At 37.1% G+C, this 24234-nt stretch overlaps 1 protein-coding gene across 1 annotated transcript; it reads left to right on the top strand.

Annotated features, from left to right (window-relative positions):
* Positions 1-321: 321 nt before the first annotated feature.
* Positions 322-24019, top strand: LOC117988907 (protein hairy-like). Its single transcript, XM_034976188.2, is given in 5 exon segments — positions 322-518; positions 21235-21255; positions 21257-21331; positions 21419-21716; positions 21929-24019. Coding segments are annotated over 5 exon segments (771 nt in total). The 5' UTR covers positions 322-422; the 3' UTR covers positions 22210-24019.
* Positions 24020-24234: the final 215 nt, after the last annotated feature.

A 24234-nucleotide genomic window follows, 5' to 3' on the forward strand; every position in this document is an offset into this window, starting at 1 on the left:
CCCACAGGCATGCTAGTTTCCTCACGATATTTTTCTTCACCGTTAAAGCAAGTGATTGTTAGCAAGTGACTTATGTTTGAAAAGTTAGACGGGCATGGCCGAGATCGAATTCCCAACTCTCCTAAAAGGAGGGCAAGACGTCTTAACCAATCCAATAGTATGTCACCACTTCTTCGTGATAGGTAGGTATTATATTAGGTATGTCGCTAATGTGACCCTACTTTAGGCAGAACAGGGCACGCGTCCGCCTCAGATCACAGATGCAGTCGCGTGCCCCAGCCTCCGCCGATTGCTCCCGACGCGCGTCTCTCTCTGCTCTCATCTCGCGCCAGTCGTCCGTCGACTATCGCGAGCGCTGCACGTGTCTCTCGCTATGCTATGACAGTTCCGAAATACGCGCGTGTTTAGTGTTTGTAGCTACCATGGTAACGGGTATCGGCAGCCCTCAACAAGGGGTGTCCAACCCCGTGCCCAGCCCAGGGATGCAGGAGCAAAAGAAGACGAGCGATAATAGACGGGTATGTCTCTATTGCATTTCGTTTATATTTTTTTAGCCAAAAGAAAATAATGTTAACGCATTTTCACTTTAAAGTTTTTGTGACATATATTACTTACCTACTTCCTATAAATTAAATATTTAATTATACTTACTAAATACATAAATTAGCCTGCATTTTATAGTGGTTTAGGTGCATTAATTTTAATATAAAATGTACTTATAATAGGCCATAAATATCTTAAAATACAGGCATGTAAAAATTTGGAGCGTGCATACTGCATATATTAACGCATACAAAAGACATCAACGCGTAATTAAAGCAACCTACTCGTATTCCCAATTCCCATAACTTCCGTCTTGACTTTTTATAAAATTATTACTCAATACTAAATCTGTAACTGCATGATAATTAATAATATTTAAATAAATGTATCTGAGATAAGTAAATAGGTAAAACATGTAAGTAAAACATGATGAAAAATGAAATTACAAAATAATTATTTTGTACCGTTAATAGTACAAAAAAAAATACATTAATCATTTTGTTCCTTTCAGATTTCATAATATTTAGGTACCTACTTTGATTTAATACTTTTGTTTTAAAAACAGATATTATGTAAAACGCATGGCCGTAGCCAGGGGAGGGGTTTTGGGAGCCCAAACCCCCCATAATAAAAATTAACCTATGTCCGTTTCCGGAATTAAATTCTGAAAAGAAAAAGAAAGGGCTATCTAGTCGGGCCAAATTTTTTTTTATGGAAGGATTTGGTTAATAATTTGATTAATATTATAAAAGCCCTCCCGAAATCAATTTCTGGCTACGGCCATTTAAAACGTCAAAAACAAAAATCTAGGTAGGTATACAGCAAAGGTAGAGCTACCTACAACACAGCGTAGGCTTCTATACAATCTACTCTAATTACCGCGGCATAAGCTGATATCATGTGACACAAACACAATACCCGCATGCTACTGTGTAGAAAACCGATGCTAGAGTATACCTACCTAGGTAGATATAATATGCCTTACCTATAGAGAGAGCCAGTGCGCGCCAGACCTTCGTTATTTAATACTAGCTGATTCCTGCGACTTCGTCCGCGTGGATTTACGTTTTTTTTATCCCGCGGGTACTCTTTGATTTTTCGGGATTGTTGTCGTTGCTTGGTATTGGTACCTACAATATGAATTCACTATGAACACTTCCTGAATCTTGCTAACTCAGGCGGGCAGTAACCCTGCAGCATCAGGATTAAGGAGTTGAATCCAGAATTTTTTGTGACCACGACGTAAACTTTATTTGTTGATTAAAAAAAAATTGCAAATTGGTCCAGAAACCTCGAAAAAATCGATGTAGAAAAAAGAACCACCTCCTTTTTGACAGTCGGTTAAAAACCGATGATCTTGAAATATTTACGGAACAATCTTTAAAATATCCCCTTTCTAACAAAAAAGAATGAATGAAATCGGACTACGCGTTAATGAATTACAACTCAGTATACATTTTAACTTTCGTCCCCTCTCCTACGGGAACCATGCTGAATTTCGGGATAAAAAGTATGCTATATTCTTCCTCATAGTATGACCTCAAATCGTACCAAGTTTCATTGGAATCCTTTCAGTAGTTTCAGCGTGATGCGCGGCCGTGATACAGACAGACAGACAGACAGACAGACAGACAGACAGACAGACAGACAGACAGACAGACAGACAGACAAAAATGAAAAAAATTACAGTTTTGGGTTTTAAAAAATTGGAAAAATTACAGTATCGATTATAGAGTGCCCTCGAAAAAAAATTTTCAAAATATCTTCAATGTACAGAATTTGACCTGTTACAGTTTTATTATAAGTATTGATGATGATTGATTGACTAAGTTTCTATGCGTACCTACCTATTGTCCCCAACACTGAGAGGAACGTTTGTTTGGATGTTTGCTTAAGGAAGGTCTGGCATGCGCGGGCTCTTAAGCCACTACCTTATATCGTAGAGCTCCAACTTTCAAGGTTTTTTGTGGACCCACCTTTGAGTTTCCTCAAATTGTTTATTATACCTATATACCTTACTCTATTGTATAGGATGGTATGTAGGTATATCAAATACATAGAGTTAATTAGATATAAGCATTCAATACTATCCTCATGCGCTGTTTAGCAAGTCGATGCAAATTGCGCTAATTCCCTGATTCATTATATTAGGTACCTACCTGCCCTTAAAATAAACATTATATAGGTAAGTGCATCATAGCATCATACCTATTTGGTATTTGAAAAACCGGCCAAGTGCGAGTCAGACTTCCAGACAGGGTTCCGTACTACAGTCGTATTTTTTCGTCATTTTGTAGGATATTTCAAAAACTATGATACATAAAAAATTCACGGTTTTCAGATTTTTCCCCAAATGTCAGCTATAAGATCTACCTACCTGCCAAATTTCATGATTCTAGGTCAACGGGAAGTAGGTATCCTGTAGGTTTCTTGACAGACAGACGGACAGACAGACAGACAGACAACAAAGTGATCCTATAAGGGTTCCGTTTTTCCTTTTGAGGTACGGAACCCTAAAAATGAACAAACAGGCAGGAAATGCTAAATGCATTTAAAAAGTTAACAGTTTTTGTTCAGTTTGTTTGTTAGAAGCTTCTTTTTATTCGGATATAAGTTCGCCCTTGACTGTGACTGCGATCTTCGAATCCATACACCTGATCGGTTTCTACGTGGCATCGCACCGGAACGCTAAATCGCTTGGCGGTAGGGTGATAAATAGGCACGGCCGAAGCTTCCCACCAGATCAAAGCTAGAAGTTATATATTTCTATTTTCAAGAGAAAATCTTTAGCAGGTAAAAATCTCTCTCTAGTCTTCAGACATACGTTAGAAATAATTATTTATATACAAAAAATAAGATAATATTCATATATCAAATTTATCATTTCTTAGATTATCTTTTTCTCATGAAGTGCTTTTCTAAAAATGTCTTTTTCGCAAAATGACTTTTTCCCATTAAGTCCTATTAACTAGGTAAAGGCTTTTCTCAAAATGTCCTAATAGGAAAAGTACCTACCTACTGAGTACAAGTATTAGTTAAGACATTTCACATTTAAATTAACTGCGTTTTGACTTCTGGTTTCGTTAAAATGGTTACACAAAGGAAGCTGGCGTGTCCGACGGGCGCCATGAGTCATGGCAGTGCAGTAGGTAGCTAGTGGGAAATGCGGGCTAATTGTCGTGAGAATCAACGTTTACCGACGCCCACGATGCGCTACACAGCTACACCTTATAAGACGTACAAAATCAGTGTTTATTCATGGGACACTGCAATACTGCATTTGTTTCAAACTCAGTCTAAGGGCGTTTGTGCACTTATCCGTGATTGCACGGATCCGACAAAAAATACGAGTCGAATGTACGTATTTGTTTGGCGGCCACTTCGAAGAATCACGAATACGAACCGAATACGGATGAGTGCACAAACGCTACACAGTGAATGTCGGTAGTGCCAATTTAAAGTATCGATATAATTTAAATGTTTGAATATCAATTTCGATACCATATCAATAAAAAATATCTAGGTATGTAGGTACTTATCGGTATGGTTTTGTAAGAATATTGGCGATTCTAAAGTAATAGTTTATTTTGCCTAGTCTAGCAAATAAAAAAAAAATAACTCTTAAACAAAGTCATATGGCTCACGGGTGCCGTGCCTACCTTTTCCCCACATGTTCTTGTAACGCACTTTACGGCAGTACTCGCTCCAGCGTAGGTAAAGCCAACGCCATTATAATAGTATGTGCTGCACTAGAAATGTAGACCCACTTTGGCTAAAAAAACGGTTGCACACGGCTAAAATGCACTCGTGCACAGCACAGTGTAACAACGCCATAAACTTAGCGCAGCGGCTGGCGGCGCTGTCACAGATTTATTGATAGTTTTCGAATAATTTTGTTGGATACTGTGACCAACCGATTGAAAGTTGGTCTGTGGCCGTTATATTAATCAACTCTTTTCAAATAGTTGTGAGCAACCAATCCTACGCGCCAGACGGGCGCCGTGAGTCACTCTCGTGGGCGGCCAGTGGGCACTCGTGGGCTAATTGTCGTGGGAACGACGCGCGCTCGCGCCCACGCACGGACATAGACTTCGCGACAACTTGTCTTATTGTCTATAACCTATAATATTATGTTTTGGAGAGCTGGTGGTTGTACGCGTACAATCTAAGAAATTACTCATAATATTATGTAGCCGTCATGCCGTTTTGTAGTATGGACTTTAAATCGTTTTTTTAACGTGACAGTTGACACATACAGACAGACAGGTAATTTTGTCCCTACATTGACGAATCCTTTGGTAAATTCCCGATGACTAGGTTAGTAAAATACTAATAATATCATCTAATAAAATATCTATCATGTTTTCCTAACATCATCATCATCATGAACCCATCGCCGGCCCACTACTGAGTTCTGCTCTCAGAATGAGAAACGCTTAGGCCATAGTCCTTAGTCCGCCATGCTGGCCAAGTGCGGTTATGTAGACTTTACATACCTACCTTTGAGAACATTATGGAGAACTCTCAGGCAAGCAGGTTTTCTCACGATGTTTTCCTTCACCGTTAAAGCAAATTATATTTTATTAATTGATTAAAACGCACATAAATCCGAAAAGTTAGAGGTCCGTGCCCGGGATCGAACCCCCGACCTCTAGTTAGAAGGCGGACGTCCTAACCACTAACTAGGCTATCACAGCTTAAGTTCATGACCCATGACAGACAAATATTAATTTACTTTTAAATCTAATTAACACAACTATACACATAAATCAAAAATGTTTATACCGAAAAATTTATAGGCATAAGCAATATACGGGAGTGTAAGTAATAACTGGCGGCGACGTAGTAGCTCGTAAACAAGCCGCGTGAAGGAGGGAGCTATTAGCAGTAGGCGAACGATCCATCATCGCGCTGTTAGGAGGTCCGCTTCGACAGTCTTTTGAAAAAAAAAAAACCACAAGAAATGTCCAACGAATTTAATTTGGAAATTCACACACACGGAACTTTTACTTCACGCGAATACAGTAGTTTCAGTGTTAACTGCTTAATGTGGAAATGTGGACTGCCTCGCCGCCTCGCGGGTTGTTCGCTTTATATAAATTGAAATGCTGAAGCAGCGAATTAACACATCATGTTAAAATTATTAATTTATAACATTTCCCCCCTTTAAACGAAGCTTTAATTTAAAATAAAGCGTAGTAAAAAAAAAGAAAAGGAAAAGGAGAGAAATGGTAAAATATTCTACATAATTTAATTATTTGTAAGATTTCTTTTGGATGCACTAAGATTTCGAAGGTCTACAGATGCGTTATCTTCATCATCTGTTATCTGTGACATTTCAATAGAACTTTGGATTTTGTTTTCTTTATGCGAAATCTTTTTGCGATTACATTGGTAAAAAATTTGGATGCAGAATTCGTTGCAATTACGTTGTTTAAAACATTTGACAATCTTATAACATAAAAATAGAAAAATTAACGAAATAATTATATAAGTAAAAGCAGAGTAATACGAGCTATATTTTATAAAATGAGATTCCTCTTGGATCCTGTTGATTTGCAACTCAAGATCGTTGAATTGGTTTATCGAATTTTTTAAGGAATCTAAATTAATATTACTTAGGTTAATAGGTGATAGAAGAGGAATCGTTTTGTTAACAATCTCTTGGTTGCAGCAGTTATCATTAGTTGTATCAAAATTAATATTAAAGTTATTATTATCAATAGTTAAATTTGAAATGGTAGACGGTATAAATTGAATCGTTTTAAAGTAACCAATGCAACCTTTGTTCAGTTTTAATATTCCAGTGCCAGATATAGAATAATCCTTAAAGTTATCATTACAATTGATAGTTAGTTTGCTTGTTTTTGACTGTACAAATATCCATTGATTATTTTTTAATTTATGCCATATGTCAATAAGACCATATAGGATTTTCGGTTCACATTCCCTTGGTAAAGATAGAGTCACTTCAGTTAAAAGTTTTGTCTCGCATGAAGGATTCGAATTTACAGAATAAATTGACTCTAATTTACAGATGGAATTTTCACTATTTAAAATAGTACAATCTCTTAAAGTATCTAATAATACGTAATTTAATCTATCGTCAGTTATAGCTAAATAGGGTTTAGTAGGTTTGATTAAGGCAAAACTTTTGGATTGTCCTTCGTAATGAGGAGTCGGGAGCGGGATTGTTTTATAGACGTTATACTTAACGGGAGAGACAAGAGGGATCTGTATTACAAATACTATCTTATTGTTATAGAAATAGGAGACTAACTTAGATATATCTATAATGGTATGTATATTTTCTATACTTAGTGCTACAGGAAAATCTAAACCTTTATTGATTGAGTTTCTGTGTTTAGACAGTTCATCATACAGTTTTACAGGACTTAGAACAGAAGGATGTAGAACATTAACTTTTGAAAACAAAATTGCGTTTATTACAGTATCGAGAAAATTTGAGATAGCTAGTAAAGAGCTTTCGATTATATTAACTAAGCTATTAAATCTAGTTAAATACATTAATTTTTCATTATCACTAGTAACATAAGACAATATATCGTTTAATTTATTAATCTGAGAGTTTAACTTTATCTCATTTTGATTTAACCTAGAAATAGTAGAATTAAAAGTATTAATAGACGACTTAACTATATGAATATTATCTTTCATTAAATGAAATATCTCAGATTCAGATCTCTGACAAGAGCTAATTGCAGCATCATATTTTCGGGCATCTTCAGCATCTAAAGTGCCAAAGAAAAACTTAAGGATTTCACCACCAAATTCTAAAGATCTTTTGAATCTAGCAGGATTTTCGCTTGAGATAATATGAGATAGAGATTGAGCCTTGAGATAATTGGATTCTAGAAGTACTTCAATTGGACTAAAAACATTTTTGCAGCTAGAGTACTCTTCTGGTTGCAACTTAGCACAAACTAGAGAGGTTTTAACAATCAACCGGTCAACTTTGTCAAGCTGTGGTTCCAATGAGACGGTGTTGAGATGCGTGATTACTCTCCAATAATCATTGTAGAAATAAATTTTTGTAATGGGGTCGAAATATATTCCAGGGCTATGCGTTATGGGTGTAATCATTGGCTCAGACGAGACGTAGGAGAAAAATCTGAAAAGAATGATAAGCTTAAGTTACAGCGAGCTTAATTAAATTAGTATGATACTTAACATGTTTTCTATTTATTAATAAAGTAACATTATGTTTTCCATTTATTTTAACGATTTTGTAAGGGCCTTTCCATATTGGAGATAAGGCTTTACGAAGTCTGTGATGGTATTTTAAATATACCATGTCACCAACTTTATATTCTATGTTAGGATTAGAACTTGAATCATAGATTTGTTTTGAAGATTCTTTACTTGATCTAATATACTCAAAAGCTTTTTCGCGGCTTACTTTCATTCTATACTGAAGCGCACGGACATACTCGTGGTATGTAACATTATTATCTGTGTCGTAGAGAGAATTAGGAAGGGTTGGTTTCTGTCCAAACAGAAGTTCAAACGGAGTAAATTGAGTAGTAGTATGAGGAGTTGTATTATACGCGAGAACAGCTGTTGCTAGGTAGCAATGCCAATCATTTTGATTTTCGTTTACAAAGGATTTTAGGTATTCTTTAAGAGTAGCGTGGCTGCGTTCCAGCGCACCGTTAGTTTGGGGATGGTAAGGGCTAGAAAGTAAGGGTTTGATTTTGAAAATATCGGTAACTTGTTTAAACAGTTCTGATGTAAAAGTCATGGCTTGATCAGTAAGGATCATTTTAGGAATAGCGAATAAGGACATAAAGTGGACCAGATTACGGGCTACTTCTTCACTTGTTGAAGAAATCATAGGATAGACACATAGGAATTTGGTAAGATCATCTTGCAGAGTCAGAATGAACTTGAACTTTTGGAAACCTGCTTCAGGTAAGACACCAACTATGTCCAGAGCTAATCGTTCAAAAGGCTTTGTGCTCGTGGATGTAATAACCATAGGAGCTTTATTGCAGGCTCGTAAAGGTTTGTTAACTTGGCATAGTTTGCAAGACTTCACATAGCGTTCTATGTCAGTTCTCATTCCTTTCCAGTAGTATGAGGCTTTAATTCGACTATACATCCTATTCACACCAGGATGTCCTGCTATGGGAGTGTCGTGATTCTCTTTGAGAATTGTAGGAACTTCAGCTGGAGTTGGAAATATTATTTGATTTTTATAAATATGTATTTTGATATCAGTGTTATGAAATACGTAGGAAATCATATTATAAATTTTGGTATAGGATAATTTAGTAAAAGGTTCAGAGAAATCGGAGATAGCTATTTCATCAATGCTAGGGTGATGTGATATAAGTTCATCACGAAGCATCATCAAAGTGTCGTAAATGGAGCGAAAAGTTGTCTCATCGTAATGATGAACCTTGGTAAAAAGAAAATAATATGTTTTATTATTTTTTGTAACTGACCTTACCGAACATTGTTCACGTTCGGCTTCTAACAATGAAGCGGTGTCGGTTATCTGAGATAATAATTCCTCACAATGTGGCATTGAGTTGTCGAAATCTAGAGAAACGGGGCATGCAATAATTTTGCATTTGGAAAGATGTAAAGCTTGTGAGTGTTCTTCAATTTTTGTGTTAGAATCTGGTAAAGAGTTTGTAAGTTGTTTCTTAAAATATGCCTCGTAGGAAAGCTTAGTAAGATTATCTGTATTTATAGCATGAATTGGGATGCGAGACAGAGCGTCTGCATTTGAATTTAATTTTCCAGGTTTGTAAATAATCTCGTAATCGTATTCCTCAAGTTTGAGGCGCCAACGGACGAGTTTGGAACCAGGATCTTTGACGTTGAAGAGCCATACTAAGGGCCGATGATCTGTTACGATTTTGAATTTAGTGCCGTAGAGATATGGTCGGAAAGTTTTAACGGCGAATAAAATAGAAACTAACTCCTTTTCTGTGGTCGAGTAATTTCCTTCTTGTTTGTTTAAGGTTCTAGAAGCATAGGCTATTGGTTTGTCCTTGCCGACAGGGCCTTGAGATAGCACTGCGCCAACGGCGTAGTTGCTGGCGTCTGTGGTAACGATAAATGGTTGAGAAAAATCAGGGTATTGGAGAAGAGGAGCTGAGGTTAACTTTTCCTTCAGGAGGTTAAAAGCTTGGTCTTGTTCTATAGACCAATGAAAAGTGACATCCTTTTTGAGTAAAGATGTTAGAGGTTTTGTGATCTTGGAGAAATTGTCAATAAATCGGCGGTAATAACCAACGAGACCGAGGAATGATTTTACTTCTTTAGGATTTTTAGGAATTGGGAAATCACAGACTGATTTAATTTTTTCTGGGTTTGGAGAGACACCTTTATCCGTTATAATGTGACCTAGATAGGTGACTTCCTTTCTAAGGAATTCACATTTATCCGGTTGTAATTTGAGATTATAATCTCTGAAACGGTTGAATACCATTTTCAGTTTTTCACAATGTGATTTGAGATCTGCACTATAGATGATACAGTCATCTAAATAGACATAGCAATGTAAACCTTGAAGACCTGATAATACTGTGTTCATAAGACGTTGAAAAGTACTGGGAGCGTTCTTAAGTCCGAACGGCATCCTAGTGAATTCGTAGTGGCCTGTTGAACCATTTGTGTTGACTACAGTAAAACCAGTTTTAGGTGCATCTGAAGGATTCAGCGGAATTTGATGGAAACCGGAGACTAAGTCCAGTGTGCTAAAATATTTGGAATGACCTAGTTGATCTAGGATATCTGTGATCAAGGGAATAGGATATACTTCGGATACAGTGACGTCATTGAGGCGGCGGTAGTCGATAACTATTCGCCATTTCTTTTTCCCGGATGCGTCCATTTTTTTGGGAACCACCCAAACGGGAGCATTCCATGGAGAGATAGACGGTTTAATAATTTTCTGTTGTAGCATTTTCTGGATTTGGGAATCGACTTCGTTTTTATGACATTCGGGAAAACGGTAAGATTTTACATTAATAGGAGAGCTATTACCCGTGTCAATAGAGTGTTGAATAGCGTTAGTATGAGTTAGAGTGTCTCCTTCGAGATAAAATATATCAGAGTATTCAGAACAGCACTCTAAGAGAGCTTTTCTCTCTTCATCGTTAAGATGTGAGTGTCTTATAAGATTTAGAACACGATCGAGTCGATTTGATGAAGAATTAGAAACGTGGTTGACAATTTCGGGGGATTGAGACACTTGGTGTAGTTCAGAGAAGTCTATAGGAGTTAAATGAACCTTGAAGTCTTGGATTTCTATTTGAGATTCAGTGGTATTTAAAACAGAGACATTGACTTTATAATTAGGCTTCAAACTTACTATACAGTTTGCTATATATACACCTTCGGATATAGAGTGATCTAATATGAGTGCGTCTTTTAAATGACGTAACTCGAACTTGTCATTTGAGACAGTGCATTCAACAATAGCTTCGGAGCGAGCCGGTATTATATATCTAGGGCTCGAATAATGAATTGGTAAAGTGTAATTTGAGATAGTAAGGGATTTAGTATTATAATCGATATTAGTATGGAAAAAATGTAGAAAATCGGTACCTAAGATACCGTCTGATTCCAGATTCAGAGCGTCAGTTATGACGTGGAATTTAAAAGAAATGGTGTGGTCGTTTATAATAAGGTTAAGCACAACTGTTCCTAAAGTTTCGCTATAGGAATCCTTATCGTTTATGCCTTTGAGTTTTATAATTTCTTGAGACAATTGGGGCTCTGCTGGTAAACACGAGCGCTTAATAATGCTGACACTTGCGCCTGTGTCAACTAAGAAACAGAGAGGTTTTTTATTACATTCTATTTGTAAAAATGCATGAGGTAAGGACACCAACTTTTTCAGGGTGCTTGTTTCGAAGATCGGGACGTCTTTAAGAGGCAATGAGCTTTTGCTTGCGTTGCTTTGGGGGTCATTTTGAATGACTTTAGATTTTGTAAGACTCAGTTGATCCTTTGAAGGAAACTGAGATTTAAAGGATTTTGTAGTATAAGAGCTAGTATAAGAATTAGAATGAGATATAGTATTATTTGAGCAATCTTCTTTGGAATGCTTTGTATTCGATTTTGTAGGAATCAGTGAGGATTTAGGATATGATTCAGCGATATTTTGGCAGTCTTTTGGTGATTGCCGGGATATAAAAGATTTGGTATAAGATTCAGTGTGACTCGGACAGTCATGTAGCGATTGCCGAGATGTAAACGATTTGGGGGAATTAGTATAAAAGGATTTAGTAGTTCGAGTGCCATTTTGGATTGTTGATTTCGGCAGGCACGCATCCGAAATCAGTTTAAGTTTTTTGATTCAGGGACGTAACTATTCGTCACTTCATTTAAGGATTCAGAGTATTCATACATGTTAACATTAGCACTGTTACTATGAGAGGGACCCGACGGAGGGTGAGAGTTCATCCGACGCTGATTATTATTATATTGGCGCTTACGACATTCTGAGATAAGATGTCCTTTGTGTTTACAATAGGCACAGGTTTTGACGAAATTTGAGTCCTTTGATGAACTTTGACTTGTTTCTGCAGAATATTGAGGGTTAGCGGGAGGAATATGGAAAGATGATCTCTGTGTGAAATCGTGCTTTTTCTTAAAGCACTCTGAGAAACTATGATTGGTTTTCTTACATAAGGAACAAAATTTAGTTGGATGTTTTGGTTGAGTAATTTTTACAAGTTTGAAAATTTTTTCTTCTTCGACTGCTAGAGAAATTGCTTCATTAAGTGTCGAAGGGTTTCTGCAGCGGACAATATTAGAAATATTAGGGTTAAGACCTAATTGGAATAAGCTTAAGGCGAGTTCTTCCATAGCTGTGATTTTGCCTAGAAGGAGATTACGATCAGTGCATGAATTTTGAATATCAGCTTGAAGTCGAGTTAGGCATGCTTCGAGTCTGATAGAATATTGTGTCACACTTTCGGACTGGCCCTGTTTACAGTTTTGGAGATCAAGTAGCAGATGGGACGAGTGTTTTTTCTCGCCAAACGTGCTTTTTAAATATGATTTTAATTCATCCCAATTATTGAAATTTTTAAAACTGCAGGCTAATTGTGCTTTGCCCTCAAGTTGGGAGATTATATATTTACATAAGATATTTTGCTGGTCGGGAGCAGCTAAACTAATTGCGTTATCGCAGTTAGTTAGGAACGCGGCAAGAGTTTCCCGATTCCCATCATAAGACCTTACGAATTTAGTGAGTATAGAGAGAGTCACTTTTGCGTCCGAACTTTCTGACTTTAAACTCATTTTTGATTACTGAAACTGAGATATGGAGAGAAAAAAAAAAGGATTTAAATTTAAAATACAGTACGAAAATATACAATTTAGACAATTTACGCTTTTTATACAAAATTAATATAAACTACTTACAGGATAACGGCAAACATCACGATTTATTTTTCACAAAAAGGTTTTCACTTTGATGTCACTGCACTGAAAGTTAAATTAGGTGGATGCGTTTGCGACACGTGAAGGCTTTGAACTGTACGGAATGCGTCTCGTATTTCACGCGGCGACGATATCGAGTAGGTTTCTGAAGATATTGAAGAAATTGTATTTCGTAATTTTGAAGGCTTAAAATTTATTTCACTGATGTTTTTAAGTGAGTCCAGGATATTCGCGTTCTTCGTGTGAGATGCGGGCTCAGTCTGGCAGGCTGAGACTTATCGTCGATCTTGAGTAGAACCGGTGCTTAGTGGTTGTGATGCGGGCTCAACCCTGGGGGCGAGGCTTATCGTCGATCACGACTGCGATGACCTCAGGATTCTTTGGATGCTAAGGGTCCTCTTGCGTGAACCTTCTTAGCATCCCACTTCTGACACCAATTGTTAGGAGGTCCGCTTCGACAGTCTTTTGAAAAAAAAAAAACCACAAGAAATGTCCAACGAATTTAATTTGGAAATTCACACACACGGAACTTTTACTTCACGCGAATACAGTAGTTTCAGTGTTAACTGCTTAATGTGGAAATGTGGACTGCCTCGCCGCCTCGCGGGTTGTTCGCTTTATATAAATTGAAATGCTGAAGCAGCGAATTAACACATCATGTTAAAATTATTAATTTATAACAGCGCGATAAAGGGCTGGACAGACGCAACAACGGCTGTGACGCGCGACGGCAGTAGCACGGCAGAACGCTACACTAAACGCGTGTACTACAAGGCAGGTACTTGTTCGGACTTGCACAGTCCTGCACACGCCACGGTCTTGCCGCACCGAGGGCTTTTGAAGTCCTCTGTCTACCTAGTTGAGGTCTTTTAACGCTGCGCTTTTTAGTGCGACGTCGCCATTCTAGCAACTTGCGACTTGCGTCTATCCGTTTTTCGAACTATGTGCCCTGCCTATTGCCACTTCAGCTTCGTTGAGCTGTAGAGCTATGACGATTCTCCTACGGATCTCCTCCTATTTTCTGATTTGATTACGTAGAGATACAATAGTTAGCGACCATTTATTATCTCGGATCAATATGTCATCACTGGCAACACGCACTATTCGGAGGCTTTGATCTTCAAGCACAGCAATTTTGGATGAGGAGACATCTCAAAACATTTTTAATATCTACCCCTACATCATCATCATCAGCCTGTGGACATCCACTGTTGGACATAGGCCTTCCCTAAAGAGCGCCTCCACACCCGGTCCTCAGCCTTCCTCATCCAGCCACTTCCCGCCAGCCTCTTTATATCGTCAGTCTATCGTGCTGGAGGGCGTCCCACACTACGTCCAATATCTACCCCTACAATTAGTTGATAATTTTAATAAAATAGTTGTAGAGTTCCCTGTTCTTTGTTTTACAACTTGTAGGAGTTAAACAAGTTTCCGTCGCACATCACTGTCGCCGCGCGTAAGTCTGTCTAAGCCATTATGGTAGTAGGCGAACGATCCATCATCAAGCGATAAATATCACTATGGTCCGTGAGATTAGACGGCGCGATGCGTGCTTGCGCCTACGCTGCCACTTCACATGCCCGCCGCGCGCCGCCCGCAGCCCGCCTACGACGAACTAAATAACCACAGTCCACAGATTAAATAAAAACTTGATAGTCCGAAGAGGATGCATAAAAATTGACATTTGAAATTCTAGATTATTTTTAGTGTGAAACACCTGAATCGTCCTACTATCACAGCTACCTACTATATGCACATCTGAAAACACTTTTCATGAAAATTAAGAAAAACTTATTTTATATTTTATTATTAATTGAACAATAATTATAATTCCATTGTTAGTGGATTACAGATTGTTTATTGTACCTACCTATAGTACGTGACACGTCGAGGTGGCAATCGGGGAGGGAACGCACACTCGTACAGCCCCCGCGCTAACACGGTGCGAGCGAGCGCGGGTGACGTGCGGGTGTGCGGGCGTCCCCCCGCCTCATACCCCGATTACCATCTAAACCTGTCGCGGACTGTATTATCAAATCCCACAAATCAATATTTCGAATTTAAACCACAAATTCCAAACGGAAAAGTTCAATTTTAATGCAATTTTTTTACTACTTATCTATCAATAGATCATTGTAGCAGTGGCACTGAATGCCGTATACACGGGCGATGCGATCGACGCGTGCCGGAAGCGGGCCCGGCGCGCGGCGTCCGCTCCCACGCCTTGGCACGCGTCGGCGCGCCGCATGCCAGCGCACGCCGCCAGCGAAGTCCCGCCGACTCACCGCACGCCGCGCCAACACTGCACACTAATGCTATTGCGTTCCACAGACGATTATTTCGGGCCATAAGGCCGTCTGTTCTTACAAAGTATTTTTGCGACAGACTATCTATAGGAACTGCTTATACTGTCCCGCGGATGAACTGGTTCCACAAATGAATGGAAACACTTGATTATCGACTTGAATGATCTTAGATTGGTATCTACATTAGTATCTACCTATTAAATACTTAGGTACTTTCTACACTACCTACCTATTGACCGTCATGTTTTCGTCTTGATTTTTGGCAACCAAAATTACAATAATTAAAACAAGGGACATGGTCTACCTATTAATTAATTATTATAGATTATAGAAATATCTTTACCTTCATTCCTCCGTTTAGTCTTTCACTATGATCCCACAGTCCCAAAGATATACCTACAGACCTATCTACTGGTTAGTCCTTTAGCTTCGTCCGCTGTTAGTGTAGTCCATTCCATTTAAAACAAACCAATTTTTACTCGATACCAATATCTATAATATTATCCACGCAAATGGACCACCGAACAGAGCCACCGGTGGCTTGCGACAAGCTGTTTACATGATGAGCGGCCACTTGCTACTTACAGCAGGAGAGTGTTGCAAACTGTAGCGGCCATCGACAACCTTCGTTTGCGCGGTACCCAGGACGTGGCACGCGTCAGCCACCCGTGGCTGTGTTCGGTGGCCCGTTTGCGTGAAGCCTTAGAATGCTTCAGACAGACTACCCTACTTACAGAATATTTTAGATAGTACATAGAAAGGGCAAAGGTACCTGCCTTTACTACCAAGTACCTACCCAGCTTCTGTAGGAAAATTCCACAAAATGTTCGACGAAAATGCTTTAAACTAGGAACAATAACATGCTAATTCAGGAACAATAACTGCAGGCATTCCGTGTCGATGTATATTCCTGGACGAACTATAAGCGATTAAATCTGTCCCAGAGCCAGAGCAGACACACGTGCGTGGTGACGCGGCGCGCGCGGCGCCTCGGTCTAATTCCGTGCCTTGTGACTCCGCGTTACGTAAACCTCACGTTGCTGTCTGGGATTTAATTTCTTTTGACTAGACTGACTAAAACCGGCGATAGTCTACTCTCCCAGCCTAGTTGCCTTCATTTTGGTCGCCGTCGACCGTGTCGCGCTGCGCGCCGGACGACTAGTCGACTGCAGTGCGTAATGTAAGCCATTGTAGCCAGACGTCTGCTTCCTCTATGAATTTTATTATATCTGAATTAGTTTCACTTCTAGAACAGTTTCCCATAACGCTTCGCCATTTTAGGTACTTATACCTATACAGAACACAATTAAATACCTATATAAAAACTAACTATACATGACAGCCTCAAATAAGATTTATCTGGGGTACGCTGGTGAAAGAACATAATGGAGGACTCTCAGGCATGCAGGTGTGAGGAAACCTGCAATACCTGCGAGTCCTCCATAATGTTCTCAAAGATGTCTGAAGTCTGCCAATCCACACTTGGCAGCGTGGCTATGGCTTGAACCCTTCGCAATCTGAAAGGAGACCCTCTCGTAGTGGGCTGGCGATGGGTTGAAAATTGAGAGCTCACTTGAGACCATAGGTACCTAATACGGAAAACCTAAGTACGCACATGAATATAGGCAGGTCGTAATAGAACACCGTGAAGCGTTAGTAAAATCTTGCGAGTTTGTGATAAATGAAACTTTGTGGATGCGTGTAATATTACAGTTTCCACCTAGGTAATACCTACTTATTAAATTATTTCTACGTAAACACAGGTAATCATCGCTTTACGACTATTAAACGCTAGTCATCATGGTGTGAGTGTGGGTCTTATTACCATTATGTAAAAGGATATTATGAATATAAATTATAAATACATAAGTACCTTACATATACTTATAGGTATATGACACACGTTTTGTCATTCGTTTCAAGTCGACGTTAGCCCGACTAGTTTCAAATCCCGGGTCCTGTAAAAAAGGATCCCGGATGGGTTCCAAACTAGTCGGGCTAACGTTGACTAAACTCGTACGTAAAGTCGGTGTGTCATACATGTACAATGGAAATAACTCACGAATCACGATAGTTTAAACGCTATAAGTAGTTGCTTTATAGGTACATGAGTATTACATTTATCACCTTGGTTGGTCAAGAACCTATCCGTCACATTCCTACAAAAGTCCTTCATTTGCGCTCTACTAAGACATCTTAAAACAAGGCACCGCATTTTGCTAATCCTCATTGTATTCAAAATAGCATTGTTCTGTCAGCTACATAAACAAGCTGACATCAGCGAGATAACACTGACACTGTGTAAGATGGTACTCGTTCCTACTTTCCAAATGCGATACCAACACCATATTTGTTTGTGCTTAAAATGTAGAGATAGCCATAGCCTCAAGCCAATTTGAATAGTACAACGCGGTATACAATTCACGGGGTTAACAGCGTCACACAGTCACAATCGCGCATCGCCTTCAAGACGATTGTGATTTTGATTGGTCAGTTTTGTATACAGTATAGCTAGTGGCAATTATATGTATATACTGTGCTAGTGGCTTGTCCCGAATTCTAAGACCTTTCGCTTCCTATAATTTCGTACCTACTTATTGGCAAAGGAGGAATTTTTACGAGGAAAAAGTGTTGGTATTTTATTTCTGTTTGAGAATTGACTGATATTAGTAAATTACTAGTTACGTGTACTAGTACTAGTTTAATATAATATAAGCATATTTAAATAGTAATTTAAGCAGCTAGATTTGTAGCAACTCTAGTCTCTACCTCTAGTGTCGCACATCCTTCTAACATTCTACAGTATTACTAACGTGCTTCAAAATGCTACTGTTGCACACACACACACACCATATTGTGGGTATACGATTGCGGTAACGCCTTTTACAAAAAGGGCTACTTTGAAAATATAAGGGCGTCTATGCACTCATTCGCATTTATAAAAATAATATGATTCGAAGTGGCCGTCATACAATATGTAGGTACGTACGCTTGTGCACTTACTTGATTCGTATTTAAATACGAATCCGTCAAAATACGAATCAAATGAGTGCACAAGCGCACAATAGTTACATTTTTTATGGCGGCCACTTTGAATCGCATTTTTACGAAAACTAATACCAATCGAATATGAATGAGTGTAAAAAAGGCATAAGTTTTGTCTTGTAAGCTAACCGCGACTATTTTATCACTAAAATTGTCGTGGTAGGTATAAAAGACGCTTAATATGAATGCACGTTCATTTAAATTGCTTATTGAAGTATTCGACGATAACATACCCTGATATTAATAATCGTGATCGTGCCTGAGGTCGGGCAGCACTACAAATGTTATCTTAACTCCCGTGCCGTTTTATGAAGGCTCACTTGTTACATTCAATGTCTACCTCTTGCGAAAAGCCGCACAAGTCAAAATAGTTATCTTTATCATTAATCAAAAGTGACTTTTAAAAATACTTAGGTGTATAATGATTACTAATCTCTAGGTATGACTCCTTTTATTATTTTAATTTAAAGGATTTCAATATGATATAGGAACCTACCTAAAAATATGAAATTCAGTTTATAGGTACATAGATAAAACATAGGTATCTCTTATATAAGCAGTTTTTAAAAGTTTATTTGAATAATACTTTTCTATTTTAATTTCCTAATGAAATCTTTCCATTATATTTTCTTATACCTACCTAAGTTATTATTAATTTTATACTTTATACTTATTGAACATTGATATAAATTTACATAAAATCTAAATCAATGTTATTGAAACAAAAGAAGTAGCCATAAGTTTACTATTGAAAACAAGCTGCATTTATCATCATTTTCCATTATTAACTAACCTACCTACCTACCTATCTATAGTTCTAGGGCAGTCAAGCGCATGGCTGAATAAAAATAAATAAAGAATGATGTATGTATTCAGGTCTATACCTACATAATACATAAATGTGGCGCACTGTGCTCTTTTTCAGATGGATAATTTTATTTAATTCAAAAGGTCATTACATTATTCCAAGCAATTTCCTTGTCACGTTCAGTCACGTACTCGGAGGTATGGTAGGTATAAACTATACTTAGTAGCGAAAATAAACACTCAAAACATGAGCGAAACACACAAATAATCGCAGGTGACAATGCAAAATCAAACTAAGTAGGTACCTACACTACGCTACATGTATCATGTATTGAAACAGGTAGTACAAGAGATGGATGTAAGAGTTCCAATGGTAGGGAATAATCTTTAATGAATTAATAAGTAGGAACTTAGTAACTTTTAATCCATAACTACACACCCTACAATCTAAATAGATAAATTGTTTTATTTCAATATAAAAATCCACATAAAAATAAATAAAAACTTGACAAATAAAATTATTTAAATCTGCTAGCCGTCGCGCCGCGTCGGTTGGGAATGGTGCGTGGCTGGTCGGTGCGATAAGTAAAAACTAAGCAGCTTTCTCAATCATTTTAGGATTATTTTACAAATGATACAATTTGAGTTTTGACAAGTTCATATTATACACTATCTCTAGAATTTACGGTTGAAAAAAATTAGATACTACATATATTTAAATGCAAAAAAGGCATTTTGAATTTGAAACAATTCGAGTCGAGCCATATGCGTATGAAATATATTTTTCTATTTTGTTGTTAATTTCAAAATAAACAAGTCACTTCTCGAAGATATACCTACCTAAGTAAGCCACGCGCCATGCATGGCGTATAGGACTTCCTTACCGCGAACCTTACTCATACTGTACTAAAGTGCCGGACAAAGTGCGTTGCGTAACTCCGAAAAGTACATAATTTATGATTTGTAAAGAAAAATAGCTTTTTACTAGACATGTTTCTTACAATAAATCAAGAGAACATTGTCATAGTGAGTCACGTGGAGCGCGTGACGTGGTGTCGCGGCGCACGCCAATCGCGGCCTTCACCTTGAGCGCATGCTCATTATCGTGGATTAATGGACGCTTTTAGTCACGCGTTTTGCTTGCTGACAACCACAAAGATCCGTTGTGGATGGCCGGTGGCTTTATTTGAAATTAGAAGGCGTTAAATTGCGCTATTAAATAGATATTTTTTTCACAATAAAAGAAAAAAATGTTAGATCTTAAGCTATTTCTACAATACTGGATCTTTTAAGGGGCGAAAATGTCTTTATACCAATGTTGTGCATAATATAAAGACGTTTTCCAGGTTTTTATTTTATGTTCATTAGGTTCATGTGAAATAGAAAAATGATAAATCCCACTGTAATGCATCATCGTCTTGTATTCTCATAAAAATGAAATGATAAAATTTCGACATTAGGTACTTATATCAATAAGCAAAGGTTAAAAAACTGTATTGATTTGAGCCTTACATTAATGAATCTTCTTGTATATGTAATATACTGATGTTGCCCACCCACAACTTCATTCCGGTGAATTTATATAGTTTTTATATAGGTAGTACCCGGCTATGCATTTGATATCCGAGACAAAAAGTAAGTTATCTCCATCTCCGGAATGCAAGCTATCTCTGTCTCAAACGTCAATATGGTTGAACAAATGGACCGTTGGAAGTAATAAACAGACAGATAGACACACATTCGCATTTTTATTAATATGGATATATTACCTACACTACACGTTATAATTATATTAGCTACACGTTTTCTTATTTACCTATTTATGTTGTTAGTGTGTGCTAAAATCTATGTGTTAAGAGAATGTTGAATGAATTAAATTAGTACGTTGAGATAAAATTATAAAAGGTGCATAACCAATAATAATAGTCGTAGTTCCGCTAACAATGTTCGTTAATCGTTAATAGTTATATTTATTTATTTTACGACTTAAACAAATTACAAATTATTATAGGCGGTTTCTTTTTATCCTTGTTTTAAGAGTGTTCCGTGTAAGATGATTGCAGCATCAGATTATATTGCAAATTATTTTCTCATTTTGTTACAGAGCAACAAACCTATAATGGAAAAAACGGCGTCGAGCACGCATCAACAACTGTTTGAATGAACTGAAGGCTCTTATTCTTGACGCTATGAAAAAAGACGTACGTAGATACGATTTTTATATATTTGTTTCATCATTTCAACGATTTTTTTGTAGTTCTGAGGAAAAAAAAATTTTTTTGTTCCAGCCAGCCCGTCATTCGAAACTGGAGAAAGCAGATATCTTGGAAATGACAGTAAAACACTTGGAAGGCTTACGCTCAGAAGGCGCTGGTTCTCCAGATAGGTTCAAAGCTGGATACAGCCACTGCTTGTCCGAGGTTGCCAAGTTTCCTGGACTGGAAGGAGGGCTAAAAAGACGATTAGTACGGCATTTGGAAGGCTGCGTCAGCACTTCTGGTGCACGACCGTTTGATGCACCAACTCCACCTTCGGACACTGAAGACGTCGTCTCTTCTTCTCAACACTCTACCATATTTATCTCAGGTAAACGATGCTTTTATTTGCAGTTTTATTTATCTAATTACTCATCCATATATATATGTAAAACGTGGTTAAAATTACATAAGATGGTACCTACCTAATTGCGGTATTGCCAAGAGTATTCGTTAGGGATCTCACTGTAATAACTCAGTGAGTTAACATTATTATTTTCGAGTACAGAATACTGATAAATCTAAATTGTCTATTTTTTATAGCTGGGCCCGGGTCTGGAGTACGACTCGTCCCAACAAGATTATCAAATGGAGACATCGCACTTCTCTTACCAGCTGGCGTCAGTGCCAGTACATTAGGTACAGTACCGACCCTAGTACCTCTCTCACCAAGAGACGTCTCTTCTTCATCTTCAGAACCAAGGTGCTACTCTCCGGCCAGTTCAGGATGGGGAACCCCTCCTCCACCAACGGAGGAACCTGCCCCCTTAGCCCTAGTAACTAGAAGACAACCCCCTGATGAAAAGCCTTGGCGACCATGGTGACAATTCATTCCCTTTCGTTTAAATCTGTGATCTGTGATATTTGTTTGTAGTTGTATAATAATGTAAGAGTGATAGTTTATAAAAGTTCCTATAAATAATATGTTCTGTAGATTGTAGAATATTATGAGATGAATATTACTTGCTTGGTCAGTATAAGTTGTGTGATAATAAATAACATATTATAGATAAGTATTTGTGTGTAAATTAGGCCATTATAATTTTAGATACTTTTCTAGTGTAAGTCTTCCCTTATTAAGTTAGGTTAAGTACGATTGTAAATTTTTGATGACATCTAAGGCAGTATTTCATGAAAAGGGACGATTGTCCAATATATTAACAGAATAAAATATATTTTATATTAATCATTATATTCATCAAACTCATTTAGGTACATAGTGCCATCTAATTATAAAATATTTTCAAGCATCGCTCTTTTGAATGTTCTATATACAAAGTATACTTTATCTGTAAATATCCACTTTTGACTATTAAGTGCGTTAAAATTAGGGTAAAAAGATGAAATACTTATTTGCAGACAACATTTTTTGTTAAAATTTTACTAAACTTGCCAAAATTAAGCTTACAACATAATTAATCAGTGCAACTTTTATTTCTCAATATTACAATAAATTGCTGTTTTACAGCAGTTTTAAATAGTCTGCATATAATATGCTGGCTTATTCCCGCGACTTCGTCGTCCACGTGGACTACATAAATTTCAAACCCCTATTTTAACCCCTTAGGTGTTGAGTTTTCAAAAATCCTTAGCAGATGTCTACGTCATAATAGCAATCTGCATGTCAAATTTCAGCCCGATCCGTCCAGTAGTTTAAGCTGTGCGTTGATAGATTAGTCAGTCAGTCAGACAGCCACCTTTTCCTTTGACATATAAAGATTTCAGTGTGTTTAGTCTAATTAATCTATGAACATTAAAATAAGGATTAAACTTATAGAATTCTGCGTGCCTTATACAGCAAAATCGTATAGTCTTCCAATTCTTAGTTATAAGTTGACTTGCGTATTAAGGTGTAATAATATTAAAAAGTATTTCGTCAAATGAAGATATAATATGATAAAACATAATGAATAAACTTAATACACATACATAATTGTTACCATATTTTTAAGTAATATATGTCTTCCCTTACCAGTTACCAACTTATGGACAGTAAACACAATTAATGCACACAATGGTACTTATGTATTACTTATTAAACTTATATTTATTTTATATATTTATGTACTTGTCAGATGGAAGTTTCTACAAATTATAGTACATAATTTTATACATATAACCTGCCTGTAAACTGGGTGAAATAAAATACCTGCAGTTTAACTTGAATTGTATCTGTGGGCACCTGTAAGCGTATTTTTTAGAATGTCATAATACCTGCTTACTGTAAGAAAAAACCCCATCAATAGTGTTTAAAAAAGAGAATAAAATCATCCGTGAAATTCCCCACAGGATACTTAGTAAAATGATAATGAAATTCATTATTTAATTTTGTTTTAGGAGTTTAAATTTTTATTTTTATGTGTTTGATTTGATTTAAGAATAACACCCATCTCTCTGACTATAAACGAAACAACTTTGTTGCGAAGTAACAAAACTTACTTAAATTATTTTCAAGATAATTTTTAAGTTTTGCGTAAATATAGATTATTTTTATATTATAGACGTACCTACCTACCTAAATTAAAATACGCATAAGTAAATAAATGTTATAATAACGTGATACTATTTTAAGATTATAGTTTAAGTTGATTGTACCTAAAAGACAAAATAATAAATATTACACGAATATGTGGATCGAGTTTTATTTATTTTAAAACTTGATTTTTTTTTAGTTTAGTTGAGTTTAGAAGGGTATTTGATCCTGAGATAATAAACTAGGCATAGTTCTTGCATTTCACGAGGTGAAATTCTAAGATTTCAAGCTCCAAATTTACCATCATAGGACGAACTTTCTAACGAAAAGGTAGGTACACTATGCGTGCGTTTGACAGCGCTTGCTCGCGACTGAT

Source organism: Maniola hyperantus, chromosome 15, assembly GCF_902806685.2.
Source record: "Maniola hyperantus chromosome 15, iAphHyp1.2, whole genome shotgun sequence".
Classification (NCBI taxonomy): Eukaryota; Metazoa; Arthropoda; class Insecta; order Lepidoptera; family Nymphalidae; genus Maniola; species Maniola hyperantus.